A 24,943-nucleotide genomic window follows, 5' to 3' on the forward strand; every position below is an offset into this window, starting at 1 on the left:
TTTTTTTTACCGTTGTGCACAATGAACCCTGCATGAATGACTGCCTTATCTCTATATCCAGTTAGTCAGTCAGCTCGTTTACATAACTTTATAGTATATTTACAGTCTATGCTTTATAGGCATTCATTTGTTAAGTGTTCTGATTAAAGGAGATATTATTTGAACTTATTTTTAATTTAGTACACAGATAAAACATACAACTTCAGGAGATGCTTTTCAGTTACACTTGTCCATTTTCTCATGAAATCTTAACATGTCATTTTACCAAACAACTACACAGCCATATCCATACATGTATACACACACCCCTTCCTTCATACTTACATTAGATAGACATAAACTTACATACATGCATATAACCACACATATGGCAGCCTTCACATCGTTTTTCAATCCTTTTTCCTTGATTGACTAACACCTTCTGCAAACATATAGGTAATTTGCAATACAATAGACAAGTGCATTTAAAGTAAAATAAATAAATAAATTAGATTACATTTAAAATCAAAATATTAAGAGGTGACTAGAGCCCAGGCATTACCTGCATCACTGGGAAGGAGATATTATTTGATTATTATTTGAGTTAAAAAATCGCATGTCTTGATGTTTGTCTCTCTGGCTCGCCGTCGGTTGTCATGGTGATTGTGACGCTTGCTCGGCTTTTCAGATTAGCCTGATTAGCATTTATGCTAGCTCGCCAACCCACAGGTTGTACACGAAAGCTGAGCTGATTTGAGGTAGTCATAACCTGCAATCATGGCATCTGTTTTAGATGCTCTCTGGGAAGACAGGGACGTCCGGTTTGACATAACAGCACAGTAAGTAAACGATGGTTTACTAGAATAACTCAGGAATATTGCATCAATGTACAAGCTTGTTAGCTCAGCTATGCTACCTGGCTAAGTAGCAGATAAAGTAATACTCCTGCTGCTAATACTTAACTCTGAGGTTTGTATCTTCTGTCATGTGGGACAAGTAGACTCTTTCTTAATGTCAGAATTGTATCAGGTTAGCTTAATAGCTAATATAGTATAGCAAATTGTATATAGAGAGAGATTATAAGGAACACAGGAAGTTAATTTAATAAATATTAATTATTGAGCTGTGGAAAAGGAGTAGGATTAAATAAGTTTTATACTTCTTCCTACTCCTTTTCAGGCATATCAATTGAATATATGTAATTTGCTTTTTTTTTTTTTGTGAAATAATTTGAACATTGTTTTATTGTTTATTGTATTTTCGTGCATATTGTTTTGTATTTTTGATATGTTTGATTTTATTTAATATGTCTGAAATAAATGTAATCAATCAATCAATAGCGGCTCCAATGTTATTGTGGTCAACATTTTATTGCAAAAAAAAAAATCCAAACTTGTCACTGAATCTTTCTCTGATCACTCTACTACATCATACAGGCAGATGAAGACTCGTCCAGGAGAAGTTTTAATAGACTGTCTGGACTCCATAGAGGACACAAAAGGAAACAACGGGGACCGAGGTAGTATTTGGTCATAAAGGTTCAAACTAAAGGTTATTAAACTGGTCACTTAATATTCGCTCAATTTAACTTCCTTGCAGGACGACTGCTGGTAACAAACCTGAGAATCATTTGGCATTCTTTGGCCCTCCCAAGGGTCAATTTGTGTGAGTAGATTTGCAAATACTGTAAATTCATAACGTTATATTTGTTATATTTATGTATAGGTTAGTATTGTTTCATTATTTCTCATGTTGGAGCCAATAATCCAAATGTTTCTGCCCCCTCTTAAAATGTTATGACAATGGCTGACCTTGAAATAAAGCTGTAATATTTTGCAGCTGTGGGTTACAACTCCATCATAAACATTACAACAAGGACAGCTAACTCAGTAAGTTTACCTTTTTTCATCTTTTAACCTAAATATTTCAATTAACATCATTTTTGGTTGTAGTAATTGTAGGTGTCCATAACTTCCAGTTATCACGTAAACAAACGTTTGATTTCTACAATAAGCTTGTGTGACTATGTCACTGTTGAGGGTGTTTTTTAATTCACAATCATATATAAGGGCAAAGCCAATAATGGCATCATGCTTCAACATGCCTTGGGAGAGAATCATAATAAATGACATAAAAGAATGATGAAGGTGTTAATCTATGACCTGAATGCTCTCTGCAGAAATTAAGAGGTCAAACTGAAGCTCTCTACATCCTGACAAAGTCAAACAACACAAGATTTGAGTTCATTTTCACAAATGTGGTACCTGGAAGTCCAAGGCTCTTTACTTCAGTCATTGCTGTACACAGGTAAAACAACACTCAGGACATTAAATCATCAGATTACAATCTAGTTAAAAATGTATGACCTACTATATTTTCTAAATGTTTTGTTCCATTTCAGGGCCTATGAGACATCTAAAATGTACAGGGATCTAAAATTGCGAGCTGCTCTCATTCAGAACAAGCAGCTAAGACTTTTGCCCCGGGAACAAGTGTACGATAAAATTAATGGAGTTTGGAACTTATCCAGTGATCAGGTATTGGAGCATGTCTTTTGAAATGATTTTCTACACAACACTGTGTGATGTGATTAACAGAGATCATTAGTTGGCAATATTAGTTATTGAGTTTTCCTCCTTCACTGATGTTGTTTTATTTTTCCTTTAAGGGTAACCTTGGTACCTTCTTTATCACCAATGTTCGCATTGTGTGGCACGCCAACATGAACGAGAGCTTCAATGTCAGCATTCCTTACCTTCAGATTGTAAGTGCAGTACTCTAAATACCGTTATCTACCTCCAAACTTGTTTTCACCAAATTTCCTGAATTAATTCACAACTAGAAGTTGACAGCTTTTGTAATGGAGTTGGTGGTAAATAAAATATTACATTTCACTTTTCTTCATGGCAATTTTAAAAAAGTTTCAATAACTAAGGTAGTTCCATTTCAGTCAGAAACCTCCACATCCTCCCACGTATGACCTTGTTTCTGTTCTAAAATCATGTCTTATTTCTACTAAAGTGTGAGATTGTGTGTTCATTTTCTCTTTTACCTTTTTTTCCTCAAAGTGGTCTATCAGAATAAGAGACTCAAAGTTCGGCCTGGCTTTAGTGATCGAGAGTTCCCGCCAGGTAAGCTGATCAACATATGTAATGGAAAATGTATTCTCTAGTTTAAGCAAATAAAAGTAAACCATCTGAAATGCATTCTACCATATATCAGAATTGATAGCCTTCGTGTGTCTTCCTCATATATCAGAGTGATCGCCTTCAGTAAAAGAAGTGAACTTTCTGCTGAAATGTATCGTGTGAACTTATCAACACAGCTGTGCTCTGTTTATTTGTTATCTAGGTAGACCAGCCTGGATGTATCTTCCTCACACAGGCTTACAGCAATTTCTAAAAGACAAGGCCGTATTGTCCTTCTTAATGTGCTACAAGTGTTAGAATCTTTGTCAGTCAGCCTGCTTACTTTTTAGTGTAGTGTTTAGTAGTACTGCTCTGACTCCTCTTTGTATAGTGCAAATTCATTACATACGTTATCTCAAGATACAAGCAAGTAAAATACCTTACTCTTTGTTAAGAGAGAGTACAAAAGAGCAGGAAAAATACTGTACTCTTTGTTATATTATCTACAGAACCAGCATTAATCCATCAAGTTACAGTTGTGAGAAAAAACTTTCTGTAAGAGGCAGAAATCCTTTGTTTGAAGGAGATTTTGTCTCAACAGTGATTTCTTTATTGTTTATCTTATAGATGGGGAAACATATCCATCAGACATATCATGGGAAAAAAATAGAATTTGTTGCTTGTGATAGACATGTAAACTCTTTGCTTTGACTTTTTAGAGTGGTGGCTATGTGCTCGGGTTCAAGATTGACCCTGTGGATAAACTTCAAGATGCACTGAAGGAAATCAACTCCTTACATAAAGTTTACTCTGCAAACCCCATCTTTGGAGTGGACTATGAAATGGAAGAAAAGGTGAGCATTAATTAGCAAAAATATAATCAATGGGGCGCCTGATAGCCTAGTGGTTATGTCACGTGCCTCCATGTACAGAGGCTATAGTTCTTGTCGCAGTGGCCATTGGTTCGAATCCCACCTCGGCCCGACTCTCTCCTCTCAAACATTTCCTGTCTCTCTTCAGCTGTCCTGTCCAATAAAAGAAAAAATGGCCAAGTAATATAACTTCACAATATATATATAATCAATGACCATAATCACATTGATAGTTTAACCTTAAGATGTTCTCTGTATACTGTCAAAACTGGAAATAAACCATGATCTATGTCTATTACAGAAGTATTGTCAACACATGCAGCTTTATTATTCCATTGCAACTGTCTCATCCTCTAGTACAGCCAATTTGTCATAGCGCTTTTTTTCCCTACAATAATTCAGCCCCAGCCGTTGGATGAACTCACAGTGGAACAACCTCCCGACGATGTGGAAATTGAGCCTGACGAGCAGACTGATGCGTTTACTGTGAGTCTTTCTGTTGGCCTTCCTGACACTCATCGCTCCACTGGGAGTCAATGGTTTAGTTTTCACACTCTCAGAATAGCTACACACTAATGGCCTTCAGCAGAATGAACAAACATGAATTTATGTTGCTCAGTGCTCATGTTTGTAGAGATAGATGCTAATAACACATCAATAACCTGTTACTATTCACAACATGTTGGATGACTTGTGTGTGTGTTTTTTACCCACAGGCTTATTTTGCTGATGGAAATAAGGTAAATTCTTAACATTTATTCTGATCACAGCTATTATGCTAGCATATTTAGTTTAGTGTTTTGTGCAATACAATTTTTGAGCATTTGTTTTCTTGTCTTCAAAAGCAACAAGACCGTGAGCCCGTTTTCTCTGATGAGCTGGGCCTCGCAGTGGAAAAACTGAAGGATGGCTTCACACTTCAAGGACTGTGGGAAGTCATGGGCTGAAATGATACGACACATGTATTTAGATGATTATACAACTACAGTTTATTTATTTAATTGTGGGTAAGTTGAAAAGTTGTACAGTTTACACAGATACATTTTCATAAGAGGAATATGCTAATATACTAGTTATATATTAGTTGTGTGAATATTTGAGTAAAACATGTTTTCTTGTACATAGAGTGAATAGAATTTGTACGGTCTCAGTTTGTATGGTTCAAATAAATTTAACCAAAGCTTCTGTGAGGAACTTTCTGTGTGTGTTGATTTTGGCACTCCCCAAGGACTAAGTGGTACCTTTAAAGTCTTTATATGTGATTTTTCACACTTAAATATAATATAAATCAAGTATATCCTCTGAAAATAACTCTGTGAGTCATGACTGTCTACAATGGGTGTAACACCAGAGTCCCACTGTCTGTGATGTTTTCAGAGTTTTCAGAGTCCTATCTTCAGTTTGTTTACATCGCCAGGACGGCCGGCTGACTCCTCCCCTCGTGTATAAAAGTTGTTTAATTGAGGGACTAGAGAAAAGAAGAATAACATACTGTACTCACTGATTAACTGTGTTTCTAGATCACGCTCATTTCAGGTAAATATACATGCAGTGTGAAGATACGAGCATAATAAAGATCACTAGCATTAGCATGCTAACACAACAATGCACCGCGAGTTGTTTTGGTTTCATGCTGGTGCTCAAGGGCGACATCTGCTGGATCAAAAAATCACATATAAAGCCTTTAACTTTTTGTTATTTTGTCATGTACATGGGTTAGTTGTGTCTTTTTTTATGAAAAAAAACACCTGTTTTTTTTACAGTCAAATGTAATGAATCTTTGCTGTGGAAAAAGTCAACAAAGATTATTTCGGCAGTGTGCAGTTAATTACTTCGTCTGACACCCACCCCCCAGCATTAGCTTTAGACATGAAAAATAGCTTTTAATAAGAGTCAAGAGGCATCAGTACTCGTGTCAGTCTGTTTCATAACCAGCTAAAAACTCATCAGAGGAGCTTTAAATGGATAATAATGAGTACATTTTTCACACTTTCAGAATCAAAGATGCAGCAGTTTTTCGATTGTATCTCAACATAGTTTATGTGTATGTGGAAAGAACACAATGAACTCAGGCTAAACACAAAACCACTAAGGGCACTGAAGTATTTCAAACATTTAATGAGGGGACAAACGGTCACCTCCTGAAGCTGCAGCTGTTCACTGACCCTGTCTGCTGGTTGGATAACTCCTGCCTCCTGTGTGGATGCCTCACACACAAAGACTGTCTCACTTTGTCATGATGTGGTCACCACTGTCGGTTAATCATGGTTCATATCCCTGAATACTAACATGACTGCTGTAGTGTTGTGTGTCATGGCATATCTTTGGAAACATAGAGTGCTGGGAATGGGTATGCTATTGTGTATTAAAAGTTGTGTTTTTCTTGACAAACTAAACCTCAACCTATAGAAAGTAAAGGTTAAATGACATGAGAAGATCACCGGTTATTTCTGTGTTGAACACAACAATGTTGTTACAAATCACTATGGTGACAAGGCCCCACAGTAGTGTTTGCTCTGTGACAGCTGTGTGAGTCCCTGATCTGGCCAACCTGAATTCTTCATGGAGAGGATGTTTGTCTATATTTAGAGGGTCACAGTTATATTGAACTCACTTCAGACCTGGCTGCCTATAGTTCTCTGTCTTACCCCAGCTAGGACACGCTTTCATTTCATTGCCCAGCTTCCAGCTTCCAGCCACCTCCTGATCTCTACTAATGGATCCTCAGGGCTTGAGGGAAGATCTGCGTCTGTTTCAGACCACGCTGCTGCAGGACGGACTTAAAGAGCTTCTAAATGAGAACAAGTTGATCGACTGTGTCCTGAAGGTTGGGGACAGGAGCATCCCCTGCCACCGCCTCATTCTGTCAGCATGTAGTCCTTATTTCAGGGAGCTTTTCTTCTCGGCAGATGGCAAGGAAGTGGACAAAAAGGAGGTCATTCTGGAGAACCTGGATCCCGGCGTTCTGGAGGCGATTATAAACTACATGTACTCAGCAGAGATCGACATCAATGACGACAATGTGCAGGACATTTTGGCTGTTTCAAATCGCTTTCAGATCCCGTCAGTGTTCACAGCTTGTGTGAATTATCTTCAGAAGAGGCTGTCAAAGACAAACTGCCTTGCTTTCTACAGGCTGGGCCTGATGCTGAATTCTGTCAGGTTGGCGGTGGCGGCTCGAGATTGCATCGCAGATCGCTTTGAGACCATAGCCAAGGAAGAGGATTTCTTAGAGCTCGCTCCACCTGAACTCTTTGCCATTATTGGAGCTGATGCACTGAACGTAGAAAAGGAGGAGGTGGTGTTTGAGTCCCTAATGAGGTGGATTAGGAAAGACAAAGAGAAGCGTGCAAAATCCTTGGAGGAGGCCTTTGAGTGCATTCGCTTCCGTTTGCTCCCGGAGAGTTACTTCAAGGAGAAGGTGGAGAAGGATGAGCTGATAAAGGCAGATCCAGAGCTTCTCAAAAAAATCAAAGCAATAAAGGAGGCGTTCGCGGGGAAGCTGCCTGAGAAGAAGAAGGGGAAAGACGATGAGGAAGGAGAAGAGGGGAAGCTGCCTGGCTATCTGAATGATAACCGCAGGTATGGTATGTACGCAAGAGACATGGTGCTGATGATCAGTGACACAGCCGCTGTGGCTTACGACGCCCAGGAGAACGAATGTTTCCTTGCTGCCATGTCAGAGCAGATCCCCCGAAATCACGTCAGCCTGGTGTCAAAGAAGAACAATCTGTATGTGCTGGGGGGGCTGTTTGTAGATGAAGAGGACAAAGAAAACCCTCTGCAGTGTTACCTCTACCAGGTAGAGAAACTTCAGCAACATCATAAAAGTAAATGCCAATCATTTATGCCGTTTTCTTTTCTTAATATCTAACCATGTGTCTTTCAGTTGGACAGTCTGGCTGCTGAGTGGAGGGCTCTGCCCCCCATGCCCTCCCCCCGCTGTTTGTTTGCAACAGGGGAAGTTGAAAACCTCATCTTTGCCATTGCAGGAAAAGACTTACAGTCCAACGAGTCTCATGATACAGTTTTGTGCTATGACACAGAGTAAGTCCAGTATGGATATGTCCCTGTTATTGAAAGTGTCAATGTTTTGAATATGATACATTTTTATTTTTTTCCACACTTTTTAGAAAAATGAAGTGGTCCGAAACAAAAAAGTTGCCCTTGAAAATCCACGGACACAGTGTGGTCTCTGAGAACGGGCTGGTGTACTGTATTGGAGGAAAAACAGACGACAAGTAAGATTGTCTTCCCAAAAAGTTGTTTGTTTTTTAAGTCTAAATATGATTTATTTTCTTTTTTTACACTACACTTATCCTTTTTGTCTTGCTGATTAAAGTAAATCTACCAATAAGACTTTTGCATACAACCACAAGAGGTCAGAGTGGAAGGAAGTGGCTTCTATGAAGACCCCTAGATCCATGTTTGGTGCAGTTCTCCACAATGGAAAGATTATCGTGGCAGGGGGAGTCAATGAAGAAGGCCTCGCAGCTACATGTGAAGCCTACGACTTTGGAACCAACAAGTAGGTCCTTTATGGTCATTATGATTGATTTTGATCAACCAGTTACCGGTTAATTACATTCAAAATCTTGGGTAATTATTTGGTTTTAACTTATCTTTGCAAAAGCATGTATCATTTTATACTGTAGGTTTTTACTGTACTGTTAGTTTGCATTTTAAATATCACTGAATAAATTCATAGCTCTATTTGGATGATTTAAAACAGTGATTCTTAACTTTGTTTTGTTTGTTGGGTGCAGTTTAATCTCAGACTGCTTTAAATTAATGGCCGTATGTAGTGTCATAGACGAGAAAGCATCAAGAGGAAGTTGTGTGTTAAGAGAGTCAAGGAACTCTTAATTTAACAATGTTTGATGTATGAAATTAATGCAGCATCTTTTGTTTCAGGTGGTCACCGTTCACAGAGTTTCCTCAGGAGAGGAGTTCAGTGAACCTGGTGAGCTGTGGGGGCTCGCTGTACGCTGTGGGAGGGTTTGCCATGGTGGAAAACGAGAACAAAGAGTGTGCACCCAGTGAAATCATCGACATTTGGCAGTATGTGTTGATTTCACTTTCATTATTTGTGATGTCCAAACCATTTCACCTATCGATCTATTACCCAATCTATGTCTTTTTTCTGTTTCCGTATTTTACCAGGTATGAAGAAGACACGAAGCAGTGGACAGGCATGATCCGAGAGATACGTTATGCAGCTGGAGCCTCCTGTGTGTCCATGAGGCTGAACGCAGCCAAAATGCCCAAACTGTAATACCAGCCCACAGACTTTCACTTTACTGCTGTAGGATAGACAACTGTGTACATGCCTGTATTTACTGGCTCACACTTTAACATGCTCCCCTTGCTTTGTCCGAGTGTTTCAATAAATCATTGTTCTAGTTGAAATTATTTCTCAAGAGTCTTCACTGTCTTTAAAGGCTTTATATGTGTTTTTTTGATCCAGCAGATGTTGCCCTTGAGCACCAGCATGAAACCAAAACAACTTGCGCTGCATTGTTGTGTTAGCATGCTAATGCTAGCGATCTTTATTATGCTCGTATCTTCACACTGCATGTAAATTTGCCTGAAATAAGCGTGATCTAGAAACACAGTTAAGCAGTGAGTACAGTATGTTATTCTTCTTTTCTCTAGTCCCTCAATTAAACAACTTTTATACGAGAGGGGAGGAGTCAGCCGGCCGTCCGGGCGATGTAAACAAAGTGAAGATATGACTCTGAAAACTCTGAAATCATCACAGACAGTGGGACTCTGGTGTTTCACCCATTGTAGACAGTCATGACTCAGAGTTATTTTCAGAGGATATACTTGATTTATATTATATTTAAGTGTGAAAAATCACATATATAACATCTTTAAAGAGCTGTTTTTTGTTTGGACCGGATAATGGTCTTAAAATCACTTGATAATCATCCACTTTTAAATATGTGTTTTATGACTATAGCTGGTAAAGGTTTGCCTAGAAATGTCCTTTAAGAATCTGAAAATGAATGCTCTTCCAGTCGATGACAACATGTACCTTGATGGTCACCGTAGTGAATTGCTTGACAGCAACAAATTATTTACTTGTGTAACGTGTTCACTCTTCAGTTGTAACAAACATTACAAATAAACCATTTTGTTTTTTTAAGCAATAGACGTTAAAAAAAAGGAATGCAGATCTATTTTTATTTAAAATAACTTTTTCATACAAAAAGCAGACAAACTCATTAATGAGGTAGATTCAAGCCAAACGAAGCACTTGACATATAATAATGTGTGTTTTTAGACTTTTCAGTCTTTCAGCCTGAAAATTCTCTAAACCAAAGCTCAAAGCTCACTGAATGTAACATCTGAGATTTTCTATGAATAAGGCTTTCATGAAGAAAGTTCTTCAAATATTTTCTTCTTCAGATATTCCTTCCAGGCATCCGGTGTTGAAAGCTCCATAGAGTTCCACTCAAAGTGAGGAATCTGTGAAACAACAAGATATTTCACAAAGTGTCTTATTAAATGTTTTTTTTGTACACTTTAGTGGAAATGCACAACATCACATGCAATCTTGAATAATGTCCTCTGACCTGAACAACACGGTATCCCAGGATTTCAAGGTGTCTCTTTCTCATCAGGGTTTCACCTCTCATATGGTGCGAGTTCTTGCAGAAGGACTTTGAATCAAGAAGGTCCACAGCAACTCTGAGTGATGAGGAAGGAAAACAGAATGTCAAACATATTTCACAAAATGAGAATGCCTGATGATCCATATTTCAAAGTCAACCCTACCGCTGAGCTCCAGGCGGCAGCTCATCCCCGCTGTTTCCCAGTAAGCTTGTTCCCCAGTGAACCTTTCCTCCATCTGACATCTGCAGACTGTTCGGCTCGCTGTACGGGACCGCCTTAAGTTGTTTGTCCAGAATGCATTCAAAGTCTGACAAGACAAAACGGATAGCAACAACATACATTTCTGTAAAATTCCCTCCGTTTTACTTTCACTTCTATAGAAGCTCTTATGAGTAATTAGTGCAATTAAATATTGCAAATGTAACAGCTGATCTAAAAATCAATTGTTTGCAATCATTGTGATCCATATAATTTGTTTACCAACACTAGAGACTTGACATAACACCGGATCACATTAAATGACTGGACACTGTCATTTATACTTGAATTCCTTTAGTTAAGAATTAAAATGTACAAATATAAACTGACTCGATGCAGCATGTAAAGTCACTACCCATCATAATCAGATCCATGTTTAATGCAGTAGTGTGAAACAACTCAATACTACTCACCTATTTTGTAATAATACGGAGTGACAACTGCTCCTCGAACACAGTTAATGCCCCCAAGAACCTCTCCAAGCATTTTGTGGATTTGCTGTTGGGCTGGACGGATGGTGCCATTCCCTGAAAAACATTCAGATCAGCAATTCATTGATCAGTTTATTAAAGGCTTTATATGTGATTTTTTGATCCAGCAGATGTCGCCCTTGAGCACCAGCATGAAACCAAAACAACTCACGCTGCATTGTTGTGTTAGCATGCTAATGCTAGTGATCTTTATTATGCTCGTATCTTCACACTGCATGTAAATTTACCTGAAATGAGCGTGATCTAGAAACACAGTTAAGCAGTGAGTACAGTATGTTATTCTTCTTTTCTCTAGTCCCTCAATTAAACAACTTTTATACACGAGGGGAGGAGTCAGCCGGCCGTCCTGGCGATGTAAACAAAGTGAAGATAGGACTCTGAAAACTCTGAAAACATCACAGACAGTGGGACTCAGGTGTTACACCCATTGTAGACAGTCATGACTCAGAGTTATTTTCAGAGGATATACTTGATTTATATTATATTTAAGTGTGACAAATCACATAGAAAGCCTTTAAGTGAATTAAAAGACAAAATAAATTACTGAAAGTCTGTTACCTTTCCTTTGTAACTGGCAGTAGCGCTCATGAAACCACGGCACCTGAAATTCAGGACACTCGAGGCAGACAGCACGATTGACCTCCATAAGGCGCAGTCTGGTCCGAAAGTTAAGAGCATCAGGCAGGGCTGCAGGACGTAAACATGACTTTAAGACTGCTCTAATTGAACAAGTGCTCACATCTCAATACAATTTGCCACTGCTGGATATTTAAAAAAAATTAATTGACAAAACTGTAGGACATACTTTCTAGTTGAGTATCCAGCTTTCCAAGAAAGTCTATATTGAAGATTTCTCTGACCAGCTCTTCAGGAAAAGTGTCAGCCATAGCTAAGGAGTGCGCCAAGAGGACTAGCAGATGTGGTGCGAAGGAGCCTACAAACACAAATAAATGTGTAAGGGAGGGATTAAGGAAGAAAAACAAAAAAGTTCATCAATTCACTTACTGATGTGAGGAGTGATACGCTGAACGCAAGCATCATAAAATTCGTCTGCTTGTACAGGATCATAATTGAGCACAGTGAAAGGTTGTAAGGTCAAATATGTTGCAGAGAGGTGAATCTAAAAAAAAAAAAAGATAGTTAATATAAGTTTTATTGTTTCAGACTTTTCATTTTGTAATGTCTGTTTAAGCACCTTGTCAATGTCTTTAATGGCGACAGCTGCGATTCTGTCCATCAAAGGAGGGCAGAGTCGGTTTATCCTGGTTAAGAAGTTAGCCAGCTCAGACACGTTGCTCCAGTTGATTTGGTCCGTCATCCTCTGCAGGGTGACCAAGGTCTCCTCAACCAGAATCTCCTCGAACCACTCCCCTGAGAGAAACTTGAGCTCCTCCAGCAACAAGTCGAGCCGGTCGGCCATCTGCAGCCTCTCGTGTCCGAGGCGGTTCAGGGTCTGCAGCAGGAGGACGTACTTGCTGGGAGTGTTATGGCGGTAAGACGGGTCGTTGCGAACCCACTTGGCGACGGCAGCAGAAATGGCGTTGAGCTCGTTGAGGGTGCACTGCGACGCCATCGCATCCACCCGGGAGATAATTCTCTCGTCGAGTCGCGGGCAGGGCAGCATGGAAAGAACACGGGTCAGCATGGTCACCTCATACGGGAAGACACTTCCCTGCAAAAAGCTGGAAGATGAAGCGTTTACAGTCTTATGTTTCATTTAAAAGTGGAACAATAATGACCCGTTAAGATCAGAAAACTTACTCGACCAACATAGTTCTTAGTGTAGTGAAGAGTTCAGGATTCTGGTATCGTAACATGAAGAGGGCTTGGGTGATTCTAGCCACATCCATTGGCTTGTAGACATGGAGGTTTCTTTCGATTACTGAAGCAAGTCTGGAAAAACCACAAATATTTTTTTAGGAAACAGAAGAGGTGCTTAATTTACCGATGGAGCTTTTACATTCACGTGCAAAATAACATGATAATGACTGGTTGATTTTATTTTTGAATAATTCATGTTTTCATCACCTTTAATAAACTGATAGTGGCTCTTCTGTTTAACCCTCATGCATCACTATGGACATTTTTGTCCATTTGGTCAATTTTTCCTCTTCATCTGGCCATCATTTTGTCTGTGTTAGTGCATATGGCACCATTTTTTGTGAGAAAGTCTCTCTTGTGACAAGTTTTGGAATGCACATTTTAATCTTTTTAATAGATCAATAGAACACTGAGAAACATGTTTACGACCCTCTTAAGTCACGAAGGACAAAAATGTCCACTTTAAATGCCAGAATTATGTAATCAAACTGGCATTTAAAGGGTTAAATTCTGATCCTAATAATCCTGATAATTACTCAATATTTGATCATTTTGAGCAGGGCTGGAGTTATTTAAGAGATTTATGCAAAAAAAAGTAGAAAAATATATCAATCTGTTCTATTTTTATAGCAGTTTTTTGTAAATTGGACATTTTCACCCTTCAATGTCCAAACAGGGAACTACATTTTAAATCTGATGCTACACAAACACTAACAATGCATCAAAGTCAATATTTTGGATAATCTTTGACATATCCAAGACTGATTTGAAAAAAATCCCCCAGCCACCAAATATTTGTTACATGGAAAATAACTAATTTTTGTGTTTTTTTCTTAAATAACAACAGTGACATCAAGTAATCGAACTGGCACTTAAAGGGTTACATTTCTAAAAAAAAAAAAAAAAAGATTGTTTAAGAGATGTATGCAGAAAAAAGTAGAAAAAAAAATATCAATCTGTTCTATTTTTATATCAGTTTTTTGGCATGGACATTTTTGTCCTTAGTGACTTAAAAGGGTAGTAAATTAAACTGATGCCTGAGGGTTAAACTTAGCATGAGCTATTATGCAGATATGAACTCACTTGTTGAGTAAGCTAGAATTCCTGCTTTGAAACTCCACCAAAGCTTCAGATACAGCCAGAGCCTGATAGGCATTGAGTTCATCTGCCAGCAGGAGGGCAGTATTCTCCAACCTAAAAGGAATTAAACCACATTGGAGATGTTTACAATTCAAGGAGTGATTTAGATTTCCCTTCATGGATCACCCTGCTGATAAAGATACTAACCCTTCTCTCATCTCCTGACTGACTATCGGTGCCAGTGAGACGAACAGTTTAGTGAAGGAGAAAGGATCGGTGCAGGAGTCGATCAGCTCTGTAAGTCTGTGTTTCCCAGCCAGCCTGAAGTTAGAGTTGTTGAACTGCAGGGCCTGATACATCCCGTTAATGTTGCTGATGTTCTCTGCATCCATCCTGGGAACGTTGTGCAACAGGATCTCGTTGCACTTCTCCAGCAGAGGCCGGTGGCTGTATTTGATGCTGCGCAGAAACTGCACTATTCTTCGTGGGTTGTTATAACTTGAGCGATCCTGGGTGTCCAGCAGAAGGTCTGCGCGGGTTAAGAGGGCGTCCCGGAGCCGGGGAGACACCAGGGACGAAACACTTATCATTAGTGTAGTGAGGATCCTGGGAAACCACAGACAGATAATAATTACACAACCTAAGGTACTTATATTTTAAGGTCTTTGTTGATATCTGTTATCACACCAACCTGGCATCATCAATAGACGACAACTGTTGATCCACAATATGTGTGATGTGTCCCATCAGAGGACTTAGTTGAAGCTGCTGATCACTTAGACAAATTGCAAACTTGGATAGGGATGCCATTGTAAATCTGAAAAAAAATCCACATTATTGTATTTACTTATTACTACTGAAACCATTAAATAAATGCAATATGAATTGATCATCAGAAAACGAAACAATATTTTGGTTTCAGCTTGAAAAATCGTCTGCCTAAGTATATGTAAGTTGGACCAGGACAATTGCTGGTGTAATGTTCGAGCTCTGTGAAATCTTTTAAAATACATTTGGGATATTTGATGCACTTTTACAATTACTTGGCCCCATTAAAATGTAATAATATAAAGACAATTGTTGTAAGTTATTTAAAGCTCTAAATCTTCTTAACTCAAAATAAATGGATTTAAGAAAACAATGTTTTAATAGCATACCTGTCCATTCTGAGCCATGCTTCTGAAACCAACTGCTGAACAAGAGAGTCATGTGGATCCACTTTAAACCTAAAAGATTGATCTCATGTTATAATGAATACATTGTACTGCATTTAAACTGTGTCATCATATCTTTATGTACCTCAAGAATCTATAAAGCATGTCGACCAACTCAGAATCCTCCATGATAGCAATTTTGTTCTCTGCCAAAACCCGGAGAGTCAAGAACTGTGGATGGTTCTTGATTAGATTGACAGTCCTAAGCATCTCGGGTTTCTCTACCTGGAACTCCCACAGCATCCTCACAGCCATGCTCACATGGTTTACTGTCAGCTTGGCCTTGTTCTTGCCCACCACATCAAAAACATAGTCTTCAGCAGAGCAAACCCGCAGCTGCTCCAGAACCTGATCCCGGTTCACGGCCCCCCTGTGAAGGAGCCTCCGAAGGTATGAATTCACACTTCGGAGCCGAAACATCTCAACATACAAATCTCAACTTCATAAAGCGCTCAGGTCCTTCTGTGAACCAAAACACTCTCCATGAGCCACCTCAATGTCAAACCAACAGGCTTTCTCTGCAGGCGAGGATCACGTCCACATGATCGCAGTCTGGAGGAACTAGTTGAGGTATGATGATGCTACTTCAGGAACCTTTATCAACAGAATGAAAGACAAGTACTCAAGTTTTACCAGTATATCAATTCTCTTAATTGTGTGTGTTTAAGATTGAAGTGTTGGGTTGTGCACAAAGAAAATACTGACATGAATGTTAAGTTCGGTTTGACATACTGACCTCAGGTTTAGGTGATATGATCTCCCAAAAGCTCCATTCAAAGATAATAAGTGACACCCATCTGGTTACAGTCTATGGTACACCCCTACACTGAAAGTTACCTAACACGATATTCACGTGGATGAAGAAACAATCAACTTTAACGATGGACAACCTCAGGTTAACCCTGCTAATTTCATTCTTGGCTAGATTTTTTTCACTTTCAGGGATTCAAACACAATTTATCTGAGACAAACCGAATAATGTCTTTAAAAACACCGGCTCAAAGTCATTATTATCCATCATGTGTGCTACAACGTTTCACTTCCGTAGCTAGTGACGTAACAAACGGAATTTCAGGTTTTGTACCCTGTGTTTTACCTTTCAGGCAGCAGATAACGCTAAGGCGCTCAAACGTTCAACCATAGACTGTTCAACTATATAGCATTATAGTTTATATCCAGCCACATAATACAATCTAAACAGATATGTGATTCCTCACTTAAGAAATTTCAAAAGTATACTGCTGGACAAATCAAGTTGCGGTGTAAGTGTTACGGCCTCAAATAAGGCAAATATTTCCCCGAAAGAAAAAAATTAAAGCAAGGCCCTTCCCATGATAACTGATATCTTCTCACAAATTTGGTGTAATAATAGAAAGTTGAAGCTCTCATATATGAGGGACAAAAAATGACTAAAGTATAAATAAATAAATGTTGGGAGAAATGCATACAATAATGTATAAATAAATAATTAAATAAATGCATCAATAAATATATAAATAAATATATTCATATATTTATTTTTGTATTTCTGTGTCCATGTTGTACAAGGAAAAGTAAATATGTAAATTAAGTGGGCCGTCATAACATTACTGAAGTAGGATTGGTCAATTTTAAAAAGCAGACAGAAGCAAATTTACATATATACATTTCCTCTTACGACCTGGACACAGCAATAAATAGATGTGTAAATGTAAAAATACGGAAATAAATTAATAACTCAATTAATGTGGAAATGTATGCATTGATACATATATAACTGTAGAAATACGCTAATAAATGAATAAATACATGTAAAAATATATAAATAGCCTTTTTCATTAACAAAGTGTATTTATTATTTATTCATTGATGTATTGTTTTCAGCATTTATATATTTATTGATGCATTTATTTATTTATTTATACACTATTGTATGCATTTCTCCCAACATTTATTTATTTATAAATTTATTTGTACTTTAGTCATTTTTTGTCCCTCATACTCATAGCTCATTAATAAATAAATACTCCATGTGTGAGATGAAGCAGTCGGAGGAGTTTAAATAAATACTCCGTGTGTGAGATGAAGCAGTCGGAGGAGTTTAAATAAATACTCCATGTGTGAGATGAAGCAGTCGGAGGAGTTTACCTTACAGGTAAGGTTCAGGGCATACTATCTCAGGGCTCTCTCACTCTGTGAAGCCGCAGCGCACGACGTCCCCGCCGCGCCATCTTTAGAAAACACTGTGACCAGCACTGAATGAAACTTAACTTTCATCGTTTGTGAGGACTGCTCGCTGTATGGATTGATATCTTTACATTTCCAGGTGACGTTATTACCACTTACTATGTCACAGTGAAATATTGATGTCTCTAAATTGTATATTTTAGTTGTGTAGTTGAAGAAGAACCTCCTCATCTTGTCTACATGGTAACCTTGCTAATGCTAATGCTAACACCGGGCCTTGTTTTAAGTAGATGCGGTTGGTGACCGTGTGTCTATGTAAACCCCTAACGACACAATTAAGATAGATAAGTATGTGCTCAAGCTCATTTGAAGTTTAGAGATAGTTAACTTTTATTCACAGTGGACTTCACTGGTTAAGTTAGACTCTAAAGCTTTGCTAGTTAGCTAACTTTAGCATGCGAGGCAAAAACAAGCGAACATCAGGTAACCCAGTTTTACCCAGAATCCATCTGTTCTCCACATTACTACATTATGTTCTGCATTACAGTTAACACAGTGGTTATTTATTTTGCAGCAGATTATGAGGGACAAAAAATTACTAAAGTATAAATAAATGTTGGGAGAAATGCATACAATAGTGTATAAATAAATAAATGCATCAATAAATATATAAATAAATATATAAATGCTGAAAACAATACATCAATGAATAAATAATAAATACACTTTGTTAATGAAAAAGGCTATTTATATATTTTTACATGTATTTATTCATTTATTAGCGTATTTCTACAGTTATATAGGTATCAATGCATACATTTCCACATTAATTGAGTTATTAATTTATTTCCGTATTTTTACATTTACACATCTATTTATTTCTGTGTCCAGGTCATAAGAGGAAAAGTATATATGTAAATTTGCTTCTGTCTGTTTTTCAAAATTGACCAATCCTACTTCAGTAATGTTATGACGGCCCACTTAAATTTACATATTTACTTTTCCTTGTACAACATGGACACAGAAATACAAAAATAAATATATGAATATATTAATTTATATATGAATTGTTGCATTTATTTATATATATATTTATTGATGCATTTATTTAATTATTTATTTATTTATACATTATTGTATGCATTTCTACCAACATTTATTTATTTATTCATTTATACTTTAGTCATTTTTTTGTCCCTCATAGCAGATGGTTCACAGTGGTTAGCAGGCAAATGAGTCGCTCAGTTTGTCTGACCTGGACTGGTAGCTTTGCAGGATTTTCAAGCAGATTCCTGCATATATTGGATAGGAAATGGTTGCTTAGTTGTCAATCTGTGTGTCATCTTTGTTTTATAACCGCAGGTGTTGTAAAGGTGATCATGGGCATCAAGGTCCAGCGCACACGCTGCTTCCTTGACATTGGAATCAGTAACGTGCTCGGTAAGAGAGAAAGCTCATCATTCTCATTCACGTTCCCCAGTATAAAATTAAATACAGTGTTGATTCATGTTAATAAGACAAGCAGGATATTAGAAACCCATTTAAATACAATGTAACACAATTAAACAGCAGAACAAACTATAGCCTCTATGTACATAAAGCCATTGTAACATCCCTCTCGATGAGTTTACACAGGCTCATGTTTTCAAAGATTCTCTGTGCCAGCATCATTAGTTTTAGCTGGATGTTGTTAAGGTTATTTCTCATGATACACAAATGCTCTTTCTTCAAAGTCGGCAGAGTTGTGGTGGAACTGTTTTCAGACGTCTGTCCCAAGACTTGTGAAAACTTCAGATGCCTATGCACAGGTGAATATTTTTTGTCGTCCCACAAGAATAAGACAGATAAACTCTAAATTTCTGAGCACTATGTGATATTAATACGTACTGTGGTTTCATCAAGGTGAGAAAGGCGTCGGGAAAGGAACCCAAAAACCCCTCCACTACAAAGGATGTCTGTTCCACCGAGTTGTCAAAGACTTCATGATTCAAGGAGGAGACTTCAGTGAAGGTGAAGTGACGTTTTGGTGTATTTGGTGATCTTAGCTAACAAACATGTATGGTCTGAATGTCGCCCTCCTAATGAAGTTTAAGAGCACCAATTAAGTTTATAATTCATCAGTAATCAGCACACGTATGTAAATACTAAAAATCCAGATCCACTAGCATCACCTTTGCTGATTCTTTCTCTTGCGTGGTAGGTAACGGAAGAGGAGGCGAATCCATCTATGGAGGCTTTTTTGAAGGTAAAGAGGCCACAGTCAAAGCTGTCAGTTGTTATCCACACCGACGTTGGCTTCAAGATGGCAGTACAATCTTCTCCTTTTCCCCCAGATGAGAGCTTTGCTGTTAAACACAACAAGGAGTACCTGCTGTCTATGGCAAACAGAGGCAAAGATACTAATGGATCACAGTTTTTCATGTAAGCACTTAATCGGTTTCAAATTGTAGGTTTGACACACTAGAAGTTCACTCTAGAGCTGTACAAATAACGATGTGGGTTTTTGTTTTGTTTTTGGATTGCACGCTGTTGACACTTCAGAACAACAAAACCATCACCACATCTGGATGGGTAAGTGCTGCTTGACACACTAACTGATTGCAAAGTGTTTTGCTTCACAAAAATCAGTTTAACTAACTACTATTAATTTTTCAGCGTCCATGTGGTTTTTGGTCATGTGATCTCTGGCCAAGAGGTTGTTCAAACCATGGAGAACCAGAAAACTGACCCTAATAGCCGACCATATTCCGAAGTGAAAGTGTTGAACTGTGGAGAGCTCATTCCCAAATCTAAAGGTTTGTTTGTGAACAACATTTTCAATCTTCAACTTGCTGATTGTTTCTTACATTTTATGAAGTGCTTCTAAACCTTTAATGTTTGCAGCAAAAAAAGAGGAGAAAAAGAAGGAGCGAGCCTCCTCCAGTTCCAGCAGTAGTTCCAGTGACTCTGATAGCTCATCAAAATCTTCCTCTGAGTCCGAAGAGTCCGAGAAGGAATCTAAGAAGAAAAAGAAGGCCAAAAAGCTCAAAAAGAAACAGAAGAAGCAGGAGAAGAAAAAGTAAACAACCTATTTTCCATTGTGCAGTATGAACGGTACCTTAAGTTGTTTTTCTAAGCTGCGATGCTTTTCTAGGCCTGAGGCTGAAAGTGCTGAAGAAAAGGAACAGGAAGATTTGGTCACTTCTACTCTACGTCCTGAAGAAATTCCTCCCATCCCAGAGAATCGGTTTCTCATGAGGAGGAGTCCTCAGGCAGTCCAGAATCCCAAAGAGGAGCCTGAAAAGAATGAACGTAACAGAGACGAAAGGCAGAGAGAGAGGTGAGTCTGCTTGTGACAATCATTTGATTAGTTCCACCATTGAATTGTTGTTACTTTATTCATATTCATTGTTTTTCTCTGTCTAGTGCTGGCATATCATTCAACTCTCGGTCAGCATATAACAGAAGACTGGTGATGACACGGTCTGGGAGAAAGATTAAAGGCAGGGGTCCAAGGGTAGGTACACTGTACCAAGCTCAGATTCTAATGTGATTCTTATTTTAATTAGTTAAGCTTCTCTGAAGGCTTTCACAACGTTTTTTATTTAATCAGTTATAACTTAACTAGTGGAGTTTTCTCTCTGTTTGGGTCTGTAGAACAGATGTAACTAGTTTTCCATTTCTCCCATCCAGCGGTACCGGACTCCATCACGCTCTCGTTCAAGGTCCAGAGATCGATTCCGGCGCAGTGAAACCCCTCCACATTGGCGTCAGGAAATGAATCGTCAGAGGATGAGGGCGGTCACCGGAGAGCGCTGGATCAAGGGAGACAAGTAAGAACCTCACTATTCCTTTCCAGTCCAGTCCATCTGATTTGCTTTTAAAATTCAAAGCCAGAAAAATAGTTACATGTTTGCACACTTCCAGTGAGAGGAAAAAGAAAACACTTTGTGCAGTATGAAAAGACATTTTGATCCCAGCTAGAATTGTCAAATGCAGTGTGAAAAACTACAGTGGATGTTTGACATGGCACATTTTAAAATACTCTTATAGAGTTTGTTTTAAAACTCATGATACTTTATAGGAAGATAAAATATAGAATAAAAAAAACAAGACTTTTTAAAATTTCATTTATTGTATTTAGGCCCTGCTGTACGTTTTCCTTTTACATTGTTCTGTTGTTCAAGGCAACAATGTAAACCTGATCTTGTCTAATAAATGAAGGCTCTATGTGAGCATTTAATACATAACTCACAACTCAAACTCTTAAACTTCATTTAATTATAATGTTTTCCACTGTGCTTTTCGTTGGAAAGTTTGTTACTTTGTATTTTCTAAGCTAATGGATACCTTTATTGTGATAATGTATGAAGATCACGCATGATGAAAGCAAATAATTTCCTTTAAGAAAATTCTCGATCAAAAGTGTCTGCTGAAAATGATAACACTGTTATGTCAGTCCTAAATGCTGCCTGATGCCGTGTGACTTGTTTTTGTTAAATCTCCTATTGAATTTACCTTTACAGAGGTGACATGAGCGAAGCCAAGGATGACGCTGCTAAAGCTCCAAGAAGAGAGAGAAAGACGTCTAACACAAGGCATGAAAACACAGCTGAGGGTAAAAAAGACAAGAAAGACAAGAAAACTCGGTCAGACAGATCCAAAAGCAAAGACGAGGACACTGCAGAGAAGGATGAGAAGCAAAACAAACACAAGGCAAAGAAAAGGGACAAATCTCAAAGCCGCAGTAAAAGCAGGGAGAAGAGCAAGAGGTCAAAGAGCAGAGAGAGGGAGAAGAAGAACAAAAGTGATGACAGACGAGGTCGCTCAAGGAGCAAAGAACGCAGTGCTAATAAGAAAGAAAAGGAATCCGAATCCAATCATAGTAAAGACAGAGAGAAGGGTCATGATAAAAAAGAGTCTGATAAGAAAGAGTCTGATAAGAAAAATAAAGAGGATACCAAAGGAAGAAATGGGGAGAGGACTCGGACAAAGTCAAAGAGCAAGGAACGATTAGCTACAAAAGATAGGCACAGGTCTAGTAGCAGGAACAGGGATAAGGGCAGAGCTGCAGTGTCAAAAGAGAAAGAAGACAGAGACAGGGCAAGAGAGCGCAGCAGGAGTCAGGAGAGACGACACAACAGTGAAAGAGAGAATAAGAAGCGGGGCTCATCCAGGGATAAAGAACGGCGGACAAGAAGTCCAGATAGAAACAAGCCTCGAGACTCGCACAGAGGCCGACGCTCCAGAAGCAAGAGCAACAAGAGAGACCACAGCAAAGAGCGCTCGTCTCATAGAAAGGACAGAGACAGAGAGGCCACCTCCAGGAGGAGAAGACATAGCAGCAGCTCCAGCAGCGAAAGAGATGAGAAAAGGAAGAGCCGAAAGAGCCCAGACACCAAAAGAGGCAAAGCAAACAGTACCTCAAAATCGAGAGAAAGGAGGAGCCCGGCCAAGCCCAGACCTGATAGTACAAGAGGCAAAGACGACAGAAACGACAGCAAGAGGAAGAAATCGAGCTCAAGCTCAAGCTCTGACAGTGACTGACCCTGAGATAGTATCCTAAAAAAAGAAAGCTGGGATTTTAAAGTCAGCTTGAACCCATTACACTTGTAGTTTCCACCTCCAGCTTTTCCATCCTGTGTGACACTTATTACATCGTTCATTCAGTGCTAAGTAATCCATTCTACAGTCCAGTCAAAAATAACATGTTGGCCCCAGACCCCTTCAGAGTAAATTTCCCAAACTACTACTAATTAGAAGCTACAGGAGTTGTAGAAATTGAAAAGGTTTAATCACACTCAAATTTGCATAGACAAACAGCAGCATCATGTTAGCTTTGTCTGAACTCTGGACCTCACTTTGGTTCTGAATGGAAGAAAATAAGAAGTGCATACCACTGCTGTGATGGGAAATTGAAGCTGCATGGAGAGTTGAAGGAAAATGAATTGTGACTAAAATGGAAGATTGACCTACTGTTTGGACTGGAAAAAGTACCACGTATACTTTTAACTGTACGTCTCAAGAGGAAGTCAGGCTGAAGGTTTTTCTTTATTTGGCATTTTTGGTAAATTATATTTTGCTTTACAATAGACAGAACTTAAGACTGTTGATAAAAAGCAGATTCTACTGCAAGAGACAACCTTTAATTCCTTTTTTTGTCCTGAGGACAGTTTCTTCTGAAATTCATGTTAATTATTTAAGTTTTGATTGGGATAAGGAGTGCCTAAGTTTAGAACACGTCGTGTGTTCTTTTTTTCATTTTTTTTTTTTTTTACAAAACTCAATCTGACAGAGAACACTTGCATGCTTCTCCCAGTCATTGTGTTGGATGAAATGTACCACCCTGACTTTTTTAAATTCGTTGACCCTTGACCTTTTACTGTAAACCCCAGTTTTGAGACATCTGTCTTTTTCTCTTTTTTTCGATGTAAACAAATGCCAATGTCATGCTGTAATTACAACACGAAACCATTTGTATGATTTGTGTTTTGTGAAAATTGATTTTAAGAACTCAACTGCAATGTAGAATGAATCAAAAGGCTCAACTTTGATTTGAATTAAAATGGTTTTAATATTCTGTAAATGGTCACAGACAAGCTTAATCATTATGGATATGCAAAATGACAATTAACACTCATGAAAACATTATTAAGGAAATATACTCTGCAATGGTGATGTGTCATACATCTAGGCTCAGGATTATTTAGTGCAGTGATTAGACATCAATTGGATTATTATAAATCTAAGTCCAAACTCAAGATGAGTTGACATTTTGTTGTTTTGATTTATTTCAAATCACTGTCCGTGACATAATCTGATGATGACCTCAAGATTTGGAGGGTTTTGCTTAAATTTGACCAAAAGATGTTAAACACTGTTAAGCACTATGAGTCCATATTGTGGAGTGGTGGAGCCTCACAGTGGAGGTCTGCAGCCGGACTGTCTTGTAAATTACCAACACTTTGTGGAGCATCCCTACCAGAGTTCATGCAGTGTCACTCCCTATATCCAATCTAATGTAGCTACTAAAACACGAGAGTAGGATAGCTAAGAACGTATATATAACTTTCAAATAGGACAAAATAACTCATCTCCATGATGTGGCCAGAAACATCTGGGCCAACATACCGGCCTGTGCATGTCATTTATTCCCAAAATGCAGTGAGTTGTGTTTTAGGGAACATCTGGCAGCACTGCTCCTGTATAGTTGTGCAAAAATAATGACAGTTGAAAAGTGTTAAAGATCTCAATCTACAATTCATTGTAGTGAGGAAGAAGTGGTTTCTTGCACATTTGTCCAGAGAATCAAAGTATGCTACTAAAATGTTCAG

The 24,943-nt window shown here is 38.4% G+C and overlaps 4 protein-coding genes across 5 annotated transcripts; 3 read left to right on the forward strand and 1 right to left on the reverse strand.

The window, feature by feature from the left end:
* Positions 1 to 611: 611 nt before the first annotated feature.
* Positions 612 to 5,164, forward strand: bbs5 (Bardet-Biedl syndrome 5). The gene is made up of 12 exons (XM_061054410.1): positions 612 to 818; positions 1,416 to 1,498; positions 1,579 to 1,644; positions 1,819 to 1,868; positions 2,159 to 2,286; positions 2,381 to 2,516; positions 2,648 to 2,743; positions 3,048 to 3,110; positions 3,827 to 3,961; positions 4,382 to 4,465; positions 4,696 to 4,719; positions 4,825 to 5,164. Exons 1-12 carry the CDS (start codon positions 757 to 759, stop codon positions 4,924 to 4,926), a joined length of 1,029 nt encoding a protein of 342 aa, XP_060910393.1. The 5' UTR covers positions 612 to 756; the 3' UTR covers positions 4,927 to 5,164.
* Positions 5,165 to 6,588: 1,424 nt separating this feature from the next.
* klhl41a (kelch-like family member 41a) lies at positions 6,589 to 9,391 on the forward strand. Its single transcript, XM_061054409.1, has 6 exons — positions 6,589 to 7,781; positions 7,869 to 8,026; positions 8,113 to 8,220; positions 8,322 to 8,507; positions 8,894 to 9,040; positions 9,143 to 9,391. Exons 1-6 carry the CDS (start codon positions 6,696 to 6,698, stop codon positions 9,252 to 9,254), a joined length of 1,797 nt encoding a protein of 598 aa, XP_060910392.1. The 5' UTR covers positions 6,589 to 6,695; the 3' UTR covers positions 9,255 to 9,391.
* A 763-nt stretch (positions 9,392 to 10,154) lies between these two features.
* On the reverse strand, positions 10,155 to 16,520 carry fastkd1 (FAST kinase domains 1). Of its 2 annotated transcripts, XM_061054407.1 has the most exons (15): positions 16,201 to 16,520; positions 15,550 to 16,058; positions 15,408 to 15,476; positions 14,942 to 15,067; positions 14,458 to 14,856; positions 14,254 to 14,364; positions 13,111 to 13,242; positions 12,545 to 13,031; positions 12,355 to 12,469; positions 12,155 to 12,283; positions 11,908 to 12,036; positions 11,272 to 11,385; positions 10,763 to 10,907; positions 10,561 to 10,675; positions 10,155 to 10,453 (listed from the first exon to the last, which is right to left on the reverse strand). In XM_061054407.1, exons 2-15 carry the CDS (start codon positions 15,882 to 15,884, stop codon positions 10,358 to 10,360), a joined length of 2,502 nt encoding a protein of 833 aa, XP_060910390.1. In that variant the 5' UTR covers positions 15,885 to 16,058; positions 16,201 to 16,520; the 3' UTR covers positions 10,155 to 10,357. The 2 variants fall into 2 exon arrangements, with proteins under 2 accessions (XP_060910390.1, XP_060910391.1); XM_061054408.1 differs by lacking the exons at positions 10,155 to 10,453; positions 10,561 to 10,675; positions 10,763 to 10,907; positions 11,272 to 11,385 and adding an exon at positions 11,402 to 11,726.
* Positions 16,521 to 17,620: 1,100 nt separating this feature from the next.
* On the forward strand, positions 17,621 to 24,189 carry ppig (peptidylprolyl isomerase G (cyclophilin G)). The gene is made up of 13 exons (XM_061054411.1): positions 17,621 to 17,769; positions 18,993 to 19,070; positions 19,364 to 19,438; positions 19,533 to 19,640; positions 19,831 to 19,875; positions 19,964 to 20,051; positions 20,172 to 20,201; positions 20,286 to 20,425; positions 20,514 to 20,688; positions 20,764 to 20,949; positions 21,036 to 21,126; positions 21,303 to 21,442; positions 22,136 to 24,189. The coding sequence occupies exons 2-13, from the start codon at positions 19,010 to 19,012 to the stop codon at positions 23,154 to 23,156; spliced, it is 2,160 nt and encodes a 719-aa protein (XP_060910394.1). The 5' UTR covers positions 17,621 to 17,769; positions 18,993 to 19,009; the 3' UTR covers positions 23,157 to 24,189.
* Positions 24,190 to 24,943: the final 754 nt, after the last annotated feature.

Source organism: Labrus mixtus, chromosome 13 (assembly GCF_963584025.1).
Source record: "Labrus mixtus chromosome 13, fLabMix1.1, whole genome shotgun sequence".
In the NCBI taxonomy this organism is placed as follows: domain Eukaryota; kingdom Metazoa; phylum Chordata; class Actinopteri; order Labriformes; family Labridae; genus Labrus; species Labrus mixtus.